This window comes from Triticum aestivum, unplaced genomic scaffold (assembly GCF_018294505.1).
Source record: "Triticum aestivum cultivar Chinese Spring unplaced genomic scaffold, IWGSC CS RefSeq v2.1 scaffold46510, whole genome shotgun sequence".
NCBI lineage: Eukaryota > Viridiplantae > Streptophyta > Magnoliopsida > Poales > Poaceae > Triticum > Triticum aestivum.
In genome coordinates, this window is record NW_025229699.1 from 1 (window position 1) to 20,065 (window position 20,065).

General features: G+C 44.1%; 1 protein-coding gene across 1 annotated transcript; it reads left to right on the top strand.

The window, feature by feature from the left end:
• The first annotated feature begins 2,854 nt into the window (after nt 1–2,854).
• On the top strand, nt 2,855–4,869 carry LOC123175164 (uncharacterized). The gene is made up of 4 exons (XM_044590155.1): nt 2,855–3,020; nt 3,296–3,507; nt 3,731–3,954; nt 4,082–4,869. The coding sequence occupies exons 1-4, from the start codon at nt 2,926–2,928 to the stop codon at nt 4,727–4,729; spliced, it is 1,179 nt and encodes a 392-aa protein (XP_044446090.1). The 5' UTR covers nt 2,855–2,925; the 3' UTR covers nt 4,730–4,869.
• The last annotated feature ends 15,196 nt before the right edge of the window (nt 4,870–20,065 follow it).

The window sequence follows — 20,065 nt, forward strand, 5'->3', positions numbered from 1 at the left end:
AGCCCTCCCGCCGGCCCTTGCCAGGATCCACCGTGCCTCCATGGCCCTAGGGCACCGGAGACGAGGCAGACCTGCGCCGATGCCGGCGAGAGGCACGGACCCTAACTTTCTTTCTTGAAGGAGGAGGAGGAGGCGGAGCCCTGGCTCTAGGTATTTGGCCTAGCTCTCGTGCGCCTAAACAGAAGCTAAGAAAATCTTGTCATGTATGTTTAATGTTGTATTGGTCAAACAACAAACACACCTGATGTTGTATTGGTGGCTGTAATCCTGGCTGGTTTATTTCGCAAAAAAAATCCTGGCTGGTTTATTGCTTCGTTAATTCAAAATCGAGCTTAGTTTGAGCCTTATGTCTAAAAGAGCTGTGCCTGATGGCTCAATTGTTAGATTAACCGTTTTATAACGGGCCTCCATTGATGTGTCTAGGATAACCCGTCAGTAAGAATATTATCACTGATGGGGAACCGAAGTTACCTGGCCCTTTCATACCGTTTAATTTCGTACAAAAATGTAGTTTCTTTTTCCGAGAGAAAGAAAAATGTAGTTATGACAGGCTTCTTTGGCACCCTCAATGGTAACCTTTTTTTTCTAGATCAACTCTCAGTGGCGACTTTTTTTTAGAAGACCCTCAGTGGTGACCTAATAATATACTGCTGACTTTTTTTAGAAGACCCTCAATGATGACCTAATAATATACTGCTGACTTATTTTTTGAGGGGTGAAATATACTGCTTATTTTAGGGGGTATAATATACTGCTGACTGTCCAACCAATTCTACTTCTTTTTAGACAAGTCCAACCAATTCTACTGACGGGTCATGTTTTTTTTCGAGAAATTTGACGGGGTCATGTTCTTCTTCGGCCCATCGGTGCAGCAGCCCACTGTAACTATCTGTAGCCCAAGCCCACTTTCGCCCCGCCGCCACCCCCCTCCCCGGAATTCCCCACGAAGCAACCCTCTCGCTCTCTCTCGACCGATCGACAGCCACCGCACTGCCGAATGCGCTAAGCACCCTCCCAACCCTCGACGCTTCCGCGCCGCCCCACCCCCATCTTGAGAACTGCCGGCCAGACGTCGGCGCGAGGTCCCTCGGCAGCAATGGCGACGACTCCTGTGCGGGGCTAGAGCGTCACTCCGGCCCTTTCGCATGCGCCGCTGGCCGTGGCCCTGTGTCACCGCGTGCGGTTGCCGGCTGCGGCTTGGTGGTGCGCCCCTTCGCCTCCGGCGCCGACAGGACAGCGGATACTTTTCATTAGAGGCTTCTCTCTTGAAAGAAAGCATACAATGGGTAAACAAATTACTGTTGAGCAACTGATAGAAAAACGCATTGTTATGACGATATCTAAGACCATGATCATGTATATATAGGCATCACATCCGTGACAAGTAGACCGACTCCTGTCTGCATCTACTAATATTACTCCACACATCGACCGCTATGCAGCATGCATCTAGTGTATTAAGTTAACAAGAACGGAGTAACACCTTAAGCAAGATGACATGATATACAGGGATAGATCCAAATAATATGAACAAACCCCATCTTTTTATCCTTAATTGAAACAATACAAATACGTGACATGTCCCTTTCTGTCACTGGTAATAAGCACCGCAAAATTGAATCCATTACAAAGCACCTCTTTCATGGCAAGAAAAATCAATCTAGTTGGCCAAACCAAATAAATAGATCAAAGAGAAATACAAAGCTATCTTAATCATGCATAAAAGAGTTCAGAGAAGACTTAAATAATACTCATAGATAATCTAATCATAAATCCACAATTCATCGGATCTCAACAAACACACCGCAAAAGAAGATTATATCGAATAGATCTCCAAAAACATCGAGGAGAACATTGTATTGAAGATCAAAGAGAGAAGAAGCCATCTAGCTACTAGCTATGGACCCGTAGGTCTGTGGTAAATTACTCACACATAATCGGAAGGGTGGCAAGGTTGATGTAGAAGCCCTTCATGGTCGAATCCCCCTCCAGCGGAGTACCGAAAAAGGTCTCTAGATGGGATCTCACGAAGACAGAAACTTGCGATGCCGGAAAAGTTTTTTTGGTGTGCCCCCTGTTTACAGGGAATATTTGAGAATTTATAGAAGAAGAATTTGGGTTAGAGGATCCACACGAGGGGTCCACAAGCTTGGGAGGCGCGCCACCTGAGCTTGTCATTGACTCGTGGCCTTTCTGGCATTCTCCCAAAGTTTTCAGAGTGTCTTGTGGTCCAAGAAAAATCTTCAAAAAAGTTTCGGTCCGTTTGGTATTGATTTTATGTAAAGACAAAAATAAGGAAAAAACAACAACTGAAACTTGGCACTAGGTTAATAGGTTAGTCCCAAAAACGATATAAAATAGCATAATAATGCATATAAAACATCCAAAATTGATAATATAATAGCATGAAATAAAAAAAAATTATATATACGTTGGAGATGTATCAATTTTTTTAGCCAACAAAGCTATGTTCTATATTGATGTATCACAATGTTTATATGAATGATGGATGGGTCATGAGGAGTGCCCAACCACAAATACCTCCCTTGAGGAAGAGAAACACCATACGTAGCTATGGTATGAGCTTCAAAGTTAGAAGCTCGAGGTTCAAATAAGAACTTATAAGATGTAAAAACACTAGAAGTTTCTAGAATCTCTTTCACAATCCCACCATAGACGGAAGGAGGTCCAAAGGCTAGTGTGGTTGTTTGGGCCTTGGATGGGCCAGACGCTCGGTCCAACTCGACACCCTCAGGCTAGGTCGAGGGCCCATCTCCACCACCCCGTCCCCCCGTGTTTCCTCTTCCTCCAGCCCCAGTCGCCTCGTCCGGTGCTTGCTCTCCCCTCCCTCCCATCCCGGCGCCCCTTCCCCGACGCGCCCTGCCGCCGGCACCCGGCAGATTCGCCGATCCAAGCACAACCCGAATGGAGCCGGCGGAGGCGGGAGGCGGCATCGCCGCCACGAGGAGCAGCCCGGCCGCCGTGCAGGCCACCGAGGACGACGCCGCAGCGAGCACGCTGTAACGCCCCCGCCTCCTCCCTCTCCCGCTTACATTTTCTTCCTTCCCAGCCACTGTGGTCACCACTGACATCAGTCTTAGGATTTTCCTGTTGGACTAGTAAATTGTCGAGCAACATGGTACTGAACTTGTCACTGATTTGGTGGAATAATGTGTTCGGAGAGCACTGAATTTGTCACCGATTTGGTGGAATATTGTGTTCGGAGAGCACTTAGCAGTAGTTCTAAAGAAAAAATATCTTATCTTACTCACCGAGATTGTTCCCTTTCACTCAGGACCGATGAACATGTCGGAGATACTGCCCAGCCACCATCAGGACAAACAGTACAAGAGCTAGTTGATTCATTCTCAGGCCAACTACCAGGGAGGATTTGTGCCAAAGGAAAATCAACCGCGGGTGTTTTGGTGGAGGAGAAGGACCTGGTTTCGTACCGCCGCGACTGGGAGAAATCTTGGGGTGACAAATGTGGCTCCTTCGAATTCTACTGTAATAATCTACTTACTAGTTACTACCCATCCGGTTCTTTCTCTGCATTTCTTCTTCCTACTGCTGTATACCTCGACTCGATTAGTTCTCTTACCGATGGGAAGCAAAGGAGATTAGTTATATTAGTTTCATTGCAGCTATACCATCCCTTGTAGTATGTCTGAACCTGAATTATTTAGTCAATGTTTGATTTCTGGGCTGATTTCTGTGACTTTTGCTGCAGCGTGCGTGAGAGCCATGCTCTTCACATGCAAACGCACCCCGCCACATGCAGGCGTCAAGACTTGCCTGCAAATCTTCTCCGTCAGAGTCATGGAGATCGACGGTGGTTATCTTGAGTGGCCACTCGAGGTCTACGGCCTGGTCGCCACCCGGGACTCGATGGATCATAATCGTAACATTATCTTCAGACTCAGGAGGGATGCCTGCCAACTCCTCACTCAACAGGTGTGTAGTGGTGTAGTCAAGTATTATTTTCGCTTATGTGGGGTTGGGTTGGCTATATTATGCTGTATCCATATTTCTTTATACAGTTGATCGATTTGATAATGAGTAGTGCAACTGATGGTTGCAGGATCCATTTTTGGCGCTGACCGGCCCGTCTCATGCGATTGTCTTCACCGGCCCAGTCGACATTGAGATACAACTCAAGGTGAAGGGCAGAACCACAGAGCATGAAGACAAAGATTTCATCTCCAAAGTGCTGGTATACGGACGTGATCCTAGTGACAAACTCGCCGATGCAGGCATAGGCAACCACGACATCGTGCGCACCAGCTGTTTCGGCGAGTTGTGCTCGCTAGAGGTCACCTCCGCCCTAGTCGCTGAAGCGGTCGAGGCCACAGTCATCTCTGCTGAAGTTATCGAGGGCCTATGGCCCCCAAAGTCAGGAATCCGTGTCGTTTCCGGTACCGCCAGCATAGACGAGGACTTTGTACTGCTCGATGCTCGGGATGGGACACTCCGTGTGGATCCGGCCCAGGGTGTCATCCCCATTACCAGAAATGTTGTCTGCGTGGAGAAAGATGGAAGGCTGAAGCTTTCTGTAGAGGCCTACAGAAAGAGTGGACGTATGTATGCAATATCTGTTACGGAGTTGATACCCAAGAGATCATCCGCCAGTACTGCCATATGCAAGCTTCCCTTCTGCACGGTCGAGTTCACCGTAGCTTGGTCCTGCCTCGTGGCCACAGTGGATGACCTGAGGAAATACGGTATCTGATTCTGATCTGATGCAGCCAACCCAACCATTTACTTAGTTGTGGAGCGACTCTTTAGCGTTTTATTTTGTCCAGCGGTATGTTAAAGATGTCGAACTGCTGTTATTTAGCGGTGGAGCGTTGGTTTAGCGTTTTATCCAGTGGCATGTTAAAGATGTTGAACTGCTATTTTATGTGGATTTATCCTAACTAGTTGTGTGCACAACTCAAATCATTGCCGTCCATCTCCACTGCAGTCAAATCAACCTACCCCACTGCGGTCCCAACCATGCATTATATTCCTCGGCTTTGATTATTTCTGAGTACGTATATGGAGCCGTATTGCATGCTGTGTGGGCCAGTGGCCTACAGATTCTTCTGGCATCTAGTACTGCTAGCCTTCATGTCCTCTAGATTCCTCGTGTGCACAACGGCGTGCATTGCCCAAGTTAATGTTACAGAGCTACATGTCACGCATGATGGTATGGGCTGCTGATTAATTAAGGACGCGCCGAGCCGACTAGTCATTAATTATATCATAGCACCAGGTAGGGTTTTTTTTCACGGATTTAGTCATAAAGTTCTGCGTTGAATGTCAGTAAAGTTAGAGGAGGCAGATTGTACAGTTCTTGGTCCCTACCTCCGCATCTGTCCTCCCCCTTTATCTGTCTCCTCCCCCCTCGGCTCCTCATCCACCATCAGCTCCACCTCCACCCCCGCCGTGTCCCCGAGGCACAGCTAGCACGTCACCAGCGTGCTGCGGCTGGCTGATGCGCATCTCTTCCACTCAACATTGCACTACAAACTCTCTATAAACAAATATTGGAACGAAAATTCACTTGTCAATTGTAGTTTTCGCATTCTTGATTTCTTTTTATGAACCAAATCCAAAACTATTAGGGCCACTCTTTCTTTCCCCTCTCGCACGGCAACTAAGGCAAAGCCCTCTCTCTACCTATACTCGGCATCATTCTCACCAACCAGCTTTGGTAATTACAAAGCTCCAATATAAGATAAAAATAAAAGATATATCAACTGATATGGTTATATAATCGGGTGTCTATCCCAATACTAACAAAATCCCAAATGAAAAAACTTACCGATCGATATAGCATTAAAGTTCTTTAAGGTCGAGGGCAAGAGGCCCGCCTTCAGGTACATCTGGTTGCTATCTGTAAAGTTCTTCGTAGTCGACCATAATAGAGAACTATAACCGAGGATATAAAGTGCGCATTGACCTTGTAAGTTTAGCAATGCCTACTTTTTTTCTAACTACGAAATGTATGTCCTTATAAGTTTAGATTGTGAGTGAATAATTGCCCTTCCTGATGTACAATACAAAATGAAACTGGACAACACACGGATTAGCTCAAAAGAGAAAAACAAAGAAGTTTTTTTTGAACTAAATGAAAAACTGAAACCCAGAATGATTCGATGTCGCAATAAGTCATGAATGACCTGAATCAACTACTATGGTGTATCACTGAATGGATAGTGATTGATACCGACTTTCTCGTTCCCAGATATTTTTAGAGAGACTAAACCAGGTGTTTAGTTTCTCAACCATATGACACATGCACTGCTACATCTTGAAAGAATTCTCTGTACAATAGAGATAAAATGGATGCCAGCAAACATATATAGGTTTCCATGATAGCATAACAGACTTCCTGGAATATATAAGAGATGCCAGCTGACAAACAGAGTCCATCATAAGTAATGCACTTCCTAAGGAGGCGTGAAGACTTTCATCACTGGTAAAATCGATGTTGCGGTATAAATGTACACAATGAACTACAGCTGAAGAGAAGGAAGAAACTTCCAAAGAGACCACGATACATCTACTAAACATATAGTTATTTGGAGGCAATGATGTACCTGATATGGTCATATTGATAACTGACTGAAGTGGCATTCCACGTGTGATCTGTAATCCTGCTTAACTTGTATTGCATACATGAATTATCAATATGTGCATCAAAACAAAAGACATGTAAAACCGGTGACACAAAGTAAGAGGCAACCTGACCGTGCTATCTTCTTTTTGCTGCTTTTGAAAAGAAGTTGCAAACCGAAGAGAAAATAAAAATGTGTTACCAATTTAACAAATGAAAACAGAGGCCGGCCAATTAGGTGAACACACAATGGATAACAACATCCACGCATGTGAACACAAAACAATGGGTCGGCATCATCCGGCCCATGATCTCCTCGTCCCCTGCTGCTTCTGAGGATAGAAGGAACCAATGCGAAGAACACCGGCCAAAGTTTGGTTGTTTTCAATGGAAGACATATGAATTGCATTTGGTTTGTGATAACCATGACTCCCCATGTATTTTGCATGTTTTATGTACAGTTAAACAACGAAAGACTTAGCTTGCAATTCGAGGCTATTGACATCTATCTTGGTTTATTGCAATTGTCAAAAAAATCTCACAATAGAGATTCCATGCAAAGATCCTATAAATATATAGATGAGAAGAAATTAGGTTTCATGAAGAGTAAAGTGCATCCTAGGTCCTTGAACTATTTTAGAGGTGTTACGTAGGTCATCGAACTGTGAAAAGTCCTCGAGGGTCCTTTGAAGTGCAATAAGTGTGTAATTACGTGACACCTCTGAAATAGTTCTAGGACCTATGTGACACTTCTGAAATGGTTTGAGAATCTAGATGACACATATATTGCACTCTGAGGACCTATATGATGATTTTCATAGTTCAAGGACCTACATAGACGTAGTGTCTAGTGATGAAAATATCACCATCATTATGGGGTTTGTTTCCCAAGACCCCAATGGAAAACATTACCATAAGTTTTAACATTAAAATTCTTCATGGTCGAGTGCAAGAAGCCTTCCTTCAAGTACATATGGCTGACATCTCTAAAATTCTTCGCGGTCGACCATAAGAGGACCGGAACCGAGGATATAAAGTATGCATCGACGGTTATATGGGACATAGTGTCTAGTGATAATGAAAATAACAGGTTTTCCAAGATCCCTAGTGATAAAACTTACAAATCAATATAATCTGAAGTTCTTCATGGTCTGAAGAAAGAGGCACGCCTTCGAGTACATATGGCTGCTATCTCTAAAGTTCTTTGCGGTCGACCATAAGAGGACCGGAACCGAGGATATAAAGTGCGAATCAACGATTATATGGGACGTAGTGTCTAGCGATGACAATATCACAATAATTGTAAGGTTGGTTTCCCGACATCCCCAAGTGAGAAGTCTTACCGGTCGATATAACATTAAAGTTCTTCAATGTCGAGTGCAAGAGGCCCGGCTTCAGGTACATATGGATGTTACCTCTAAATTAAAGTTCTTCGCGGTTGACCATAAAAGGACCGTAACCGAGGATATAAAGTGCGCATAAATGGTTATATGGGACATAGTGTCTAGTGATGAAAATATCACAATCATTATGGGGTTTGTTTCCCAAGACCCCAATGGAAAACATTGCCGTAAGTTTTAACATTAAAGTTCTTCATGGTCGAGTGCAAGAGGCCTGCCTTCGAGTACATATGGCTGACATCTGTAAAGTTCTTCGCGATCGATCATAAGAGGACCAAAACCGAGGATATAAAGTGTGCATCGACGGTTATATGGGACATAGTGTCTAGTGATTATGAAAATAACACAATACTGGTGGGGTTGGTTTTCCAAGATCCCTAGTGATAAAACTTACCAATCAATATAATATTAAAGTTCTTCATGGTCGGGAGAAAGAGGCCCGCCTTCGAGTACATATGGCTGCTATCTCTAATGTTCTTTGCGGTCAACCATAAGAGGACCGGAACCGAGGATATAAAGTGCGAATCAATGATTATATGGGACGTAGTGTCTAGTGATGACAATATCACAATAATTGTGAGGTTGGTTTCCCGACATCCACAAATGAGAACTGTTACCGGTCGATATAACATTGAAGTTTTTCAATGTCGAGTGCAAGAGGCCCGGCTTCAGGTACATATGGATGTTATCTCTAAATTAAAGTTCTTCGCAGTCGACCAGAAGAGGACCGTAACCGAGGATATAAAGTGCGCACCAACGGTTATATGGGACGTAGTGTCTAGTGATAAAATATCACAATCATTATGGGGTTTGTTTCCCAAGACCACAATGGAAAACATTGCCATAAGTTTTAACATTAAAGTTCTTCATGGTCGAGTGCAAGAGGCCTGCCTTCGAGTACATATGGCTGACATCTGTAAAGTTCTTTGCGGTCGACCATAAGAGGACCGGAACCAAGGATATAAAGTGTGCATTGACGGTTATATGGGACATAGTGTCTAGTGACTATGAAAATAACACAATACTAGTGGGGTTGGTTTTCCAAGATCCCTAGTGATAAAACTTACCAATCAATATAATATTAAAGTTCTTCATGGTCGGGAGAAAGAGGCCTGCCATCGAGTACATATGGCTGCTATCTCTAATGTTCTTTGCGGTCGACTGTGACGCCCCGAGACCGATGTGGCAGGTGTCTTCCAATTATTTCGCTGTCTTTGCTTGCGTGCTGCATCTTGTCATGTCATCTTGTGCATTGCATCATCATGTTTTCAAAACTTGCATCCGTCCGGGTTCCCCCAGTTCCGTCCGTTGTCCGTTCTGAGCCCAGACACACTTGCACGCGCCTGCAGCATGTCCGAAATATTATTTTATATGTGGCCGTAAAATGTTCTCGGATTGGGTTGAAAGTTGGCGTGTGGTCTTATTATAGTGTAGATAGACCTCCTGTCAAGTTTCATCGCATTCGGAGTTTGTTTGATAGCCCAACCGTTAAACTATAGCGACAATATAGTCGGTCAAATCGTCGGACGTTTTCGGTCTCCAGAAACAGTCGCCGGGCCTCTCTCACTTCTCTTCTCTTAGCCCCTAACATCTATAAAACATCTTCGTTTTGTTAGTTGGGCCCCCTAATCTAACTATCCGGGATGGTCCGATTACGATCGGATGGACCGAATAGCCCCTAACCTAATCCGTGACGTATATATTTAGTCTACCCCTAGTCCATTTTAAACATAACCCTTTTTCCTAGGGATCCTCCTAGCCGCCGCCACCCCACTGTCTCTTCTCTATTTCCATGCCCGACCAACCACTGCACTCCGTTCCTCGATCCCCTCGCTTCTGCGCTTCCGGACGCGTCCAGCGCCCGCCGCTCCTCGCCACAGTGCGCCCACAGGGCAGCATCCCCGGCCGCAGCTCCATGCCACCGGAGCGCCAGGCCAAGACTCCCTCGCCTTTTTCCTTTCCTTCTTCCCTTTGTTTCATCTCCATCATCTCATCTCTCTCTTCCTCTGTGTCTTCTCGCAGGGAATGATGGAGGTCAGCCTTGGCTGGGTCTCCGTGCCACTCCAGCGAACCAGTCTCCACAATAGCGCCGGGCGCCCTTCCCCAGCTCGATCGATCCAGGACCCCGTCGCCTCTCCTTTTCCCTCCTTTTTCCCATCTCTCTCTTTCTCTCATGACCGCCTCTCGGTGTTTTTCTTCATAGCGCTGCCGCCATGGACCCTCTGCGCCCTTCCCCGCCTCAGATCCGGCTCGAGCCGCCTCCTTTCCCTTGGATCCTCGCCGCCCCTTTGCCCTGCTCTGCTTCGTTCGAGCGAGGAGAACGACCTCGCGTCGCCTGCTGGCATTGACCGCGCCTAGGCAGCCAGGCCTAGCTGCTCCCCCGTCGCGCGAGGCCCTGCGTGCCCGATCGATCCAGCCATCCTCCTCCCCCAATGGGCTGAAGCCCATGGGTGAGCAGTCCCCGCCCCTGTGTATCGTTGGGCCGGCCTCTGATTCGGCCCGCATATGTTTTTTTCAGTGTCTGGGAATTTGCTAATCAATCCAGTAAAGACAGAATTGCAGAAAAGACCTTCAACTTCATGCATTTAATATCTCACAAACCGTGCATCGGATTAAAACAAACTTAACATGAAACTTGCTTAGTTTTTCATCTAGTTTAATAATATGTCATTTTCATCCATGTTTAAAATATTTAAAATGCTTTTTATTTAAATTTTCTCCTATGCCATGATAAAATGCTTTAATTCATAACTAAATAACCGTAACTCGGTTTGTAACAAACTTTATATGTAAATGGGGTGGAAAATGCCTAGTTTAACATGGTGACCTCACTTTGCATGTTTAACAACCCTAAAATTGTGTTTAGGACAGAACAATACCAAACCTAAAATATGCATATGGGAATATACCGGAATTGTTGTTCGTTGTTTCCGGCCTCATTTAAACTTGCCTAGATAGGTAGTTTTCATTTGCTTCACCCTCTTGCCATGTTTAACAACATTTAATATTGTTGGATACCTAAATGAGAGAGAACTAAATAATTGATGTGGTGTTCCGTCAATATGCAACTCGTTGCATATTGAGCTCCACTTAACTTGTAGTTTTGTTTGTGCCCTTTGCCATGCCATGCATATTTAAACCGGACATGCATCATACTTGGTTGTGCATCATGCCATGTTATGTGATGGTTGTTTACTATGTTGTTTTCTTATTTCCGGTTGTTTCCCTCGTTAGCTTCGGTTCCGTTCCGGAGTTGTGAGGATTCGTTCGACTACGTCCGTTTGTCTTCTTCATGGACTCGTTCTTCTTCCTTTCGGGATCTCAGGCAAGATGATCATACCCTCGAAATCACTTCTATCTTTGCTTGCTAGATGCTCGCTCTTTTGCTATGCCTATGCTACGATACCTACCACTTGCTTATCATGCCTCCCAAATTGCCATGTCAAGCCTCTAACCCACCTTGTCCTAGCAAACCGTTGTTTGGCTATGTTACCGCTTTGCTCAGCCCCTCTTATAGCGTTGTTAGTTGCAGGTGAAGATTGGAGCTTGTTCCATGTTTGGAACATGGATATTTTGTTGGGATATCACAATATCTCTTATATAATTAATGCATCTATATACTTGGTAAAGGGTGGAAGGCTCGGCCTTATGCCTGGTGTTTTGTTCCACTCTTGCCGCCCTAGTTTCCGTCATATCGGTGTTATGTTCCCGGATTTTGCGTTCCTTACGCGGTTGGGTTATAATGGGAACCCCTTGACAGTTCGCCTTGAATAAAACTCCTCCAGCAATGCCCAACCTTGGTTTTACCATTTGCCACCTAGCCTCTTTTTCCCTTGGGTTTCCGGAGCCCAAGGGTCATCTTTATTTAAACCACCCCCCCCCCCCGGGCCAGTGCTCCTCTGAGTGTTGGTCCAAACTAGAGTCCTGTGCAGCGCCCCCTCGAGAAAACTCGAGGTTTGGTTTTAGTTGTATGGAGAGCTCATCCGAATGTTCCCTAAGAACGAGATATGTTCAGCTTCTATCGGGATTTGTCGGCACATTCGGGCGGTGTTGCTGGACTTGTTTTACCATTGTCGAAATGTCTTGTAACCTGGATGCCGAGTCTGATCGGAATGTCTTGGGAGAAGGAATATCCTTCGTTGACCGTGAGAGCTTGTGATGGGCTAAGTTGGGAAACCCCTGCAGGGATTTGAACTTTCGAAAGCCGTGCCCGCGGTTATGGGCAGATGGGAATTTGTTAATGTCCGGTTGTAGAAAACCTGAAGTTGATCTTAATTAAAATGCACCAACCGCGTGTGTTACCGCGATGGTCTCTTTCCGGCGGAGTCCGGGAAGTGAACACGGTGTTGGAGTAATGCTTGACGTAGGTTGTTCTACGATCACTTCTTGATCATAGTTGTTCGACCGTGCTTTGCCTTCTCTTCTCACTCTCTTTTGCATATGTTAGCCACCATATATGCTAGTCGCTTGCTGCAGCTCCACATCAAACCTTGCCTTACCTAAAAGCTTAAATAGTCTTGACCGCGAGGGTGCGAGATTGCTGAGTCCCCGTGGCTCACAGTTTACTTCCAAACCAGATGCAGGGACCGATGATACCGCTCCAGACGATGCGCTTGAGCTCAAGTGGGAGTTCGATGAAGACTGTCGCCGTTACTATGTGTCTTTCCCAGATGATCAGTAGTGGTGCCCAGTTGGGGCGATCGGGGACCGTGTCGCATGTGGGGGTTGATCTTTTATTTTGGTACCATAGTCGGACCATGAGTGTATCAGATGATTGTAATGTTATTCATGTATTTGTGTGGCGTGGCGAGTGTAAGCCAACTATGTATCCTTTCCCCTTTTATCTATTTACATGGGTTGTTGTGAAGATTACCTTACTTGCGACATTGCTTTCAATGCGGTTATGCCTCTAAGTCGTGCTTCGACACGTAGGAGATATAGCCGCATCGAGGGCGTTACAAGTTGGTAATCAGAGCCTTCCCCGACCTTAGGAGCCCCCTGCTTGATCGAATCGCTGGCGTTGTTGAGTCTAGAATTTTTTTTGAGTCATTTAGGGTTATATATATCGGAGAGTAGGACTTCTTTTTACTCCTCAGTCCCTTCGTCGCTCTGGTGAGGCATCTTGATGTAGAGTTTTGACTCTTCTCTTCTCAAATTTCACTAAGAAAAAATTTAGGATCACGCGGGTATCTTGGAATCGTTCCGATGGTTTTGTGACGAGAACATTGTTCTTGGTGCCTCCTGACATTTAGGGGTTGTGGCAGTGTCCCGGGGAGTTGAGCTCCGAGGTGTTGTCGTCACAATTTTATCGTTGCAGTTCTGGAATACCTGAGTTTAGTTTCGTCGACATCGAAAATCTCTTTTATGCAGTTGTTGGTGAGATAACCTCGACGCCACCCAGTACTGGGGCGGGAGTTCGGGAGTATTGCCATAACTCGTATAACGGATGCTTTTCGAAGGTTGAGGTAGACGATTTCCGAAGGTTTCTTGGTTATGTGTTGAAGGATGGATATAGCTGGATGTAGGATTTGCTAGTTTGGGTGAGATATTATGCTTCCCCTGTATCCCCAACACCTGATTGCATAACCGGAAAGTTTCGGGAGTTTATAAGTGGGAATTCAAGTAGCTCTTAGAATATCTTTCCGACAGATGTATGATATGAAATTGGGATTCGACGTTTAGTGGTCTGCCTATCCACGGTTGGTTTTACAGTGGTCTCGTTGTGTCTTAAAGAGTCCTTGGCTATGCCGACTCGGGGACGCTTCGTATGTCATGTGCACTGCCTTGTACATGATGGTGTTGTACGATCAAGCCCGTGTTGGCCCCACCATGAAAACTTCGGACGAAATCTCTATCATATGTTTGTTCTGGCTTATTTTGTAAGCCAATCCTTTGTTTTGTTTTGGTTTGTGGTATTCGAGTTGCTTCGAAGTCAAATCTTGATTCCATACCTTTCCTAAGTGGTGTTCTCATATTCCTACGTGAATATTAATCCTTCTTGATAATCGAGATTGTCATGTAAATCCTGTTCAACCGGTGTGTTTTCTCTTCAAGCGGATCCGTTCATTTTCAACATCCGCAAGATTCAATCTCAGCTTTCTCAACGTTGTTCGTTTCATCCATCCCAAGTTGTCTTTGTTTTTCCCACCCACCCACCCTTTTTCTTCAAGGACTCAGATTTCTTAATCAAGTATCCTTTGATTCATGTGAAGTCTCTCCATTCTTTTCCTTCATGTTCTTACCCGGTGATTCTCATGAAGATTCTAACGGAGCTTCAAGTTCATCACTCTTCACTCGTTTTCTTCTTTGGTGGATTCAAATCAAGTTTTTGGTGTTGATCTCATATCCCTTTTTCCTCGTTTCAAATACCCGCTCTTGCTGGTGCTCTTCATATTCATTCATTTCTCGCTATTCATTTGTTTCGGAGTGCTCAAGATACCCCAGAAGGCTCGTCTTGTCATTCAAGATCCGTTCAAACCTATTCCGAGGTTGTTATCTCATTCAAGCCATTTTATTCAACCAGTGCTATCTATCTCTCTTCAAATCTTTTCTACGGTGTATCTTTTGAGTGGGCCCTAACCCACAGGTCTTTTCCTAGGATCTTACCTGACTCTTCTTATTTTCCCGGAGCTATCCAAATTTCTTTTCGAAGTGTGACGTAAGAATGAATTTTCATTAGTCAGAGGGTTTCTCCAAGATCTTTCAAATTCTTTTCATCATTGGCTCAACCTTTACATTCTTCATTCTGGAGTGCCTCAATAATTCATGGTGGTGTTTCTCGTCATCATTCTCAGAATTGAAGACCGAAGAAGATTTTTCCTCTAAATCTTGCTCCTTTCTCTTCAAGATTCATGGCTCTAGCTTCGTGCCATCCTCTCATAATTGTTTTCGATTGTGGAAATTCTTTCACCTATCTGGTGTAATTCAAGAGTCTTCTCAGTTTGATTATCTGGAGTCCATCAAATTCAGGTGTATTCATTCTCAGCTTTCAGTTATCACTCTCCAAATCTTACCGGTGCATCGTTCAAGTGATCTCTAATCAGTCGTCATCCCTTCATTCTCATGTATCCAGTTTGTCTCAAGTATCTTCTTCCATTTGCAAATTCTTCCCAGTGTTTCTTTATCTTTTACTTCGTTTATTTTAATTCTTACGGTGGTTCGTTCAAGAGTTCCTCTTCCTTCGTTTATCATATCAATTCATTCGTTGTTTCAATTCTATTGGCGCTTCATAGGAGACCTTCCCAAGTTGGCGCTATATCTCTCTTAATCCTTGCTACGAGAATAAGTAGTGTGCCAAATCCGTTGATTGTCATCAATTTAATTGGGGAAGGATAAGCATAATGTAATTCTTATTCTTGTTTCATCCAAATGATTCAATTCCTTATTCCGGAGTGGTTCATCATACATATTCTTGGTTTCAAGTGCTCATCTTTCTCTCCCGGAGTTCCAAGCTCTCGCAATTATGTAATCACGGAGATCATCTAAATCTTTACAAGGTTCCACCTTGTGTTTTCAACTACCCTTTCTTTCCGTTTGATCATTCTTTTGTTTACCGGAGTTCTTCATCAAGGTTCTGCATGATGGTTCATCAAAGATTTAATTCCTTCTAGAAGTGTTCATCAATATTCTTTTCAGAGGAGTTCAAGCATTTTTCATCTTGCATCCGGAGTGCAATTCTTTCTACCTTATCATTGGAGGTGGTATTATGTCATTCTTGATAATTTGAGTTCACGTGTCATGATTCACATGTTATTAAGAATGAGGTATTTTAAATCCATCAACCAACTAGTTGGAGCTATCTTGTGACATGTGTCACTTAAAGCCTTCCCTAAGGATTGTTGCTATCTATGGTGCTCATATGTGACCCAAATTCTTCTTTTATCCTTCTTCAAATTTTGCATGTCGTCCCTTGTGCTTATCCCCTCCTCATCCGAGCACCGAACGACCACATCTTCATGGCCGCCGAGGTTTGATCCGTTGATGTGTGGCCCTGGCATTCATCTATTCTGCTCCTGCGACCTCAAGGCCACACCTTTTGCTTGTTCTAGGTTGAACGCACCCCTCCCTCGACGGTGTGGCATCCTTCGAACCAAGACGAGGTGGGAGGGTCCCCTTCGTCGAGGGTGGAGGGGGTGTGGGTGTGGTATCTTCTCGGTTCTCAGTGCAGGCGTTTGGCGAGGTCGTTTGTTCTCCGATAGTGTTTTGAGTAAGTAGGGCATCTCATTGTGCAAGCAGTGCTTTTTTGTGCTTGTAGTGTGTGTTGTGCTATAAGTTGTGTTCCCAGCTCCCTTATATCTCTGGACCGTTGGTGTTTTTCTTTCTTTGTCAGGTATGTTTTTTTTGCGGGAAAACTCCCAATCTATTCATCTTCAATCATGACAGTACAACGAACACCAGAAATAAAAATTACATCCAGATCCGTAAACAACCTAGCGACGACTACAAGCACCGAAGCGAGCCAAAGGCGCACCGCCGTCATCGCCCTCCATCGCCAGAGCCGGACACAACTTGTTGTAGTAGACAGTCGGGTAGTCGTCGTATTAAGCCCCATAGGACCAGCACCCCAGAACAGCAACCGCCGCCGATGAAAAATAACTTAGATCGGAAGGGTCCAAACCGAAGACACACGAACGTAGACGAACAACAACGAGATCCGAGCAAATCCACCAAAGACACACTTGCACGCGCCTGCAGCATGTCCGAAATATTATTTTATATGTGGCCGTAAAATGTTCTCGGATTGGGTTGAAAGTTGGCGTGTGGTCTTATTATAGTGTAGATAGACCTCCTGTCAAGTTTCATCGCATTCGGAGTTCGTTTGATAGCCCAACCGTTAAACTATAGCAACAATATAGTCGGTCAAATCGTCGGACGTTTTCGGTCTCCAAAAACAGTCGTCGGGCCTCTCTCTCTTCTCTTCTCTCAGCCTGAGGCCTTCTGCAAAGTCCACTACCTACCGCCGGGCCTAGCCTAAGCTCTCTCGTCAGCCCGCGGCCCTCCTCTCGCGCGCGTCCGAAAGTTGTCCCGGACCCGACCCGGACAGTCGTCACCGTTGGATCCGGATCAACCCCAAACATCTATAAAACATCTTCGTTTTGTTAGTTGGGCCCCCTAATCTAATTATCCGGGATGGTCCGATTACGATCGGATGGACCGAATAGCCCCTAACCTAATCCGTTATAGGATCTCTTTGTTATCCGGCATTTGTTATAGGATCTCTTTGTGCCTTGATAAACTCAGGATAAACAATAGTTAGTACACCAATTCAGAGCTTCTTCCAATTAGTATGAATTTATCAATCTTTTTTTACGTTGGACTGAACATGGAAGAATTCCTTAGAAAAAAAAGTATGCCAAATTGATGAAAAGGGAAGAAATGAATGCAGTTGCTGCAATTGTAATGCTAGATTTTAAATGCAATAAATGGAGGTAGTGACACACTGTTTTAGCTTTATGAGTTGGGTAAAGGTGTCTCCAGTCTAGTATGGATCTTGCTGTAGATAAGATACTTCCTTGCAAATATTTGTCATTGTGGTTTTCTAAACAACCATTTTCTCAAAATAGTCATCTACAATTTTCTCAAGATTATTGAAGTATACAATTAATAGGATTTCATTCATTGCCCAAAACCTAATTAATTAGTGAAGGTTTGCTCGGTCAGCATGCTTACATGGTGAAATTAAGTCAGGCGGGGACTTATTTGTAATATTAACATCAACAGTCTAGTTGCTGCTTTTGAAACAAAAAGGATAAATGTAGGCCTTTTGGCGGCCAAGATGGTCAATAATCTTTAATTAATATGTCTGTACCTATTATACTATTGTAGATACTGACTTCAAATGTACCATATTGTGGTGCTAGTCTCTGAGCTTGTTTCCATTTGCATTGGGACTAAACGCTTTGTTGTACATTTGTTTAGGTTAAATATGCTCTTGTTGAGGCAATTGATGGTGGTGCTATTTGGGAGGACTCTGAAATCTACGCCCATGTGAATTTCTATGCCAAGGCCAAGAATGGCCCAAAGAAGAATGATGGCAAGGTACTTGTGTTTGCTGAGTTGCATCAGATTGGCCGGCGTCTCAATGCTATGGTTCTTACCTGCTTTCGCTTCCTGGATGGGAGCAACCAAATATGTATGTATATTTAGATCTTAATTCATGTTTCTTTCTTTCTTTCTTTCTTTTTTCTTTGCAGAATTGCTCAGATAACCCGTCATTAACTTTGCAGGTGGACAACGTGATAAACTTCGAAACCCTCTTATCAGGCAAAACCAGGATATTGGTCACTGCTATGCATGTACTGAACAAATTAAGCATCCTGATGGATCGAGCTACAAGGCTGGACATATTGTCTGCACGTTGTATTATCTTGACAACTACACAGTTGTTTGAATGCAAACACGCTGAATTATTTGGTTATTTAACATACGCACTGTCAACTGTTCTCAAACTTTTGGTGAAGATGCATGCATGGGCTTGGAATCTTGAGAAACTTGGAAACTTCACTATTGTATCTGCTTACAAGGCTCTAGTTTCTAAAAGGGCCACAAGTGACGAACCGTCGAGCTTGGGAGAGAAGGTCAATATTGCTGGAATAAACTTTGGAAACTTGCTGTCCTGGCTAAGGTCATGGCTTTATCCCATGCAGAGTTGTGCTTCGGGACTGGCACATTGACTGTATCACGTTCTGTGAGACATGCAGTATGGAACGCACTGGTACATGCTCTGTTTGAATGCACCTGGCTTTGGATCTTTTGGCAGGAATTAAAAGAGAAGGTTGATGTTGAAGTGTCTAATCTACACCTAGTCTTGGTATCATTGAAGGCCAAATTCTGAATGAATGGGAAGCATGCATGATTTTATGTTGGGCTATATGGACTGGGCAGATTGCTTGTGATCATGGTGAAGGGGGCAGGTCAGTTCTAGCTTCTACTCAATGGACCATGGACGCTTGGGTGGACATTGCCCAAGTGGGGATGGTCAACCAAAGCATATCTGCCCAGAAGCTGTGGATTCCACCTGAAGAAGGTTTTTGAAGTTCAAAATGCAATCGCAAGCTATGTTGAAGGCAGAAGGAATGGTGGCACTGGTCCTACTATCCGATATCATGAAGGGAAAGCTGATATCCGTGCACCAGGTCGCTGGTATGAGTATGATGTGAGCCCACAAGCAATGGAAGCTTATGCAATTCGTGACGCTGTCAGACTGGCAATGGATCTTGGTAAGCAACATGTGATCATCGAAAGTGATGCTAAGGAAGTTGCCCAAATGTGCAATATTGGAGACCTTCGAGCATAGGCCATCGCTGTGCCAGGAAAACTAGTTAGGTGGAAAAGTTGAATCTGGATCAACTATATTCCAGTGTTTCTCAGCGATTGTCTGAGCACTGCTTGTAACCCCCCCTCCCCCTGGATTAATGTAAGCTGAAGTTTTACGAAAAAATGTTTGTTTCTATGTGTGTATTTTTTGGGTAGCAATGTGCTCCTTGTTTGTTGAGATGGCATGTCTTGTCTCAGCACTTGAGTACATCAAATGATCAAAATTCGAACATAACTTAGGGTTGGGGATGGATGTTTATTCATATGTGATGCAATAAAAATATACATAACATAATGGTTTCCTTGTTTCCAGTGATTTGTGTCACTTGTTTGCTACGTATATATGTTTGATCTTTCGTTTGAGGGGTAAGATTCTCGTGGCTGGATGGTATAACCTAGTTGCAAGAATCTGCAGCAACACGCTTCACCAGGAGAGTGGATTTTCTACCATGCACCTCATTTATTGTTTTGTGGCACCAATGACATCATTTATGTTGTTTTCTCTACTTACTAAGTTTCATTCAAATAAATAGATGTCTAATGTATGTTGAAGTGAAAGTTTGATTTACATTCTGTTTGCATAATTGTTTTTTACAAGATCTTTAAAACATGACTAATATTGAATATGTTTTTTGGAAATTAGTTTTTAGATAACTAAATAACCATGCTTCAAACTTGTTTCGTACAATTGTTTTAATTCCATGCAAAAAAATAATAATGTTGCATTCTATTTTGTAAAGAAAAAAAA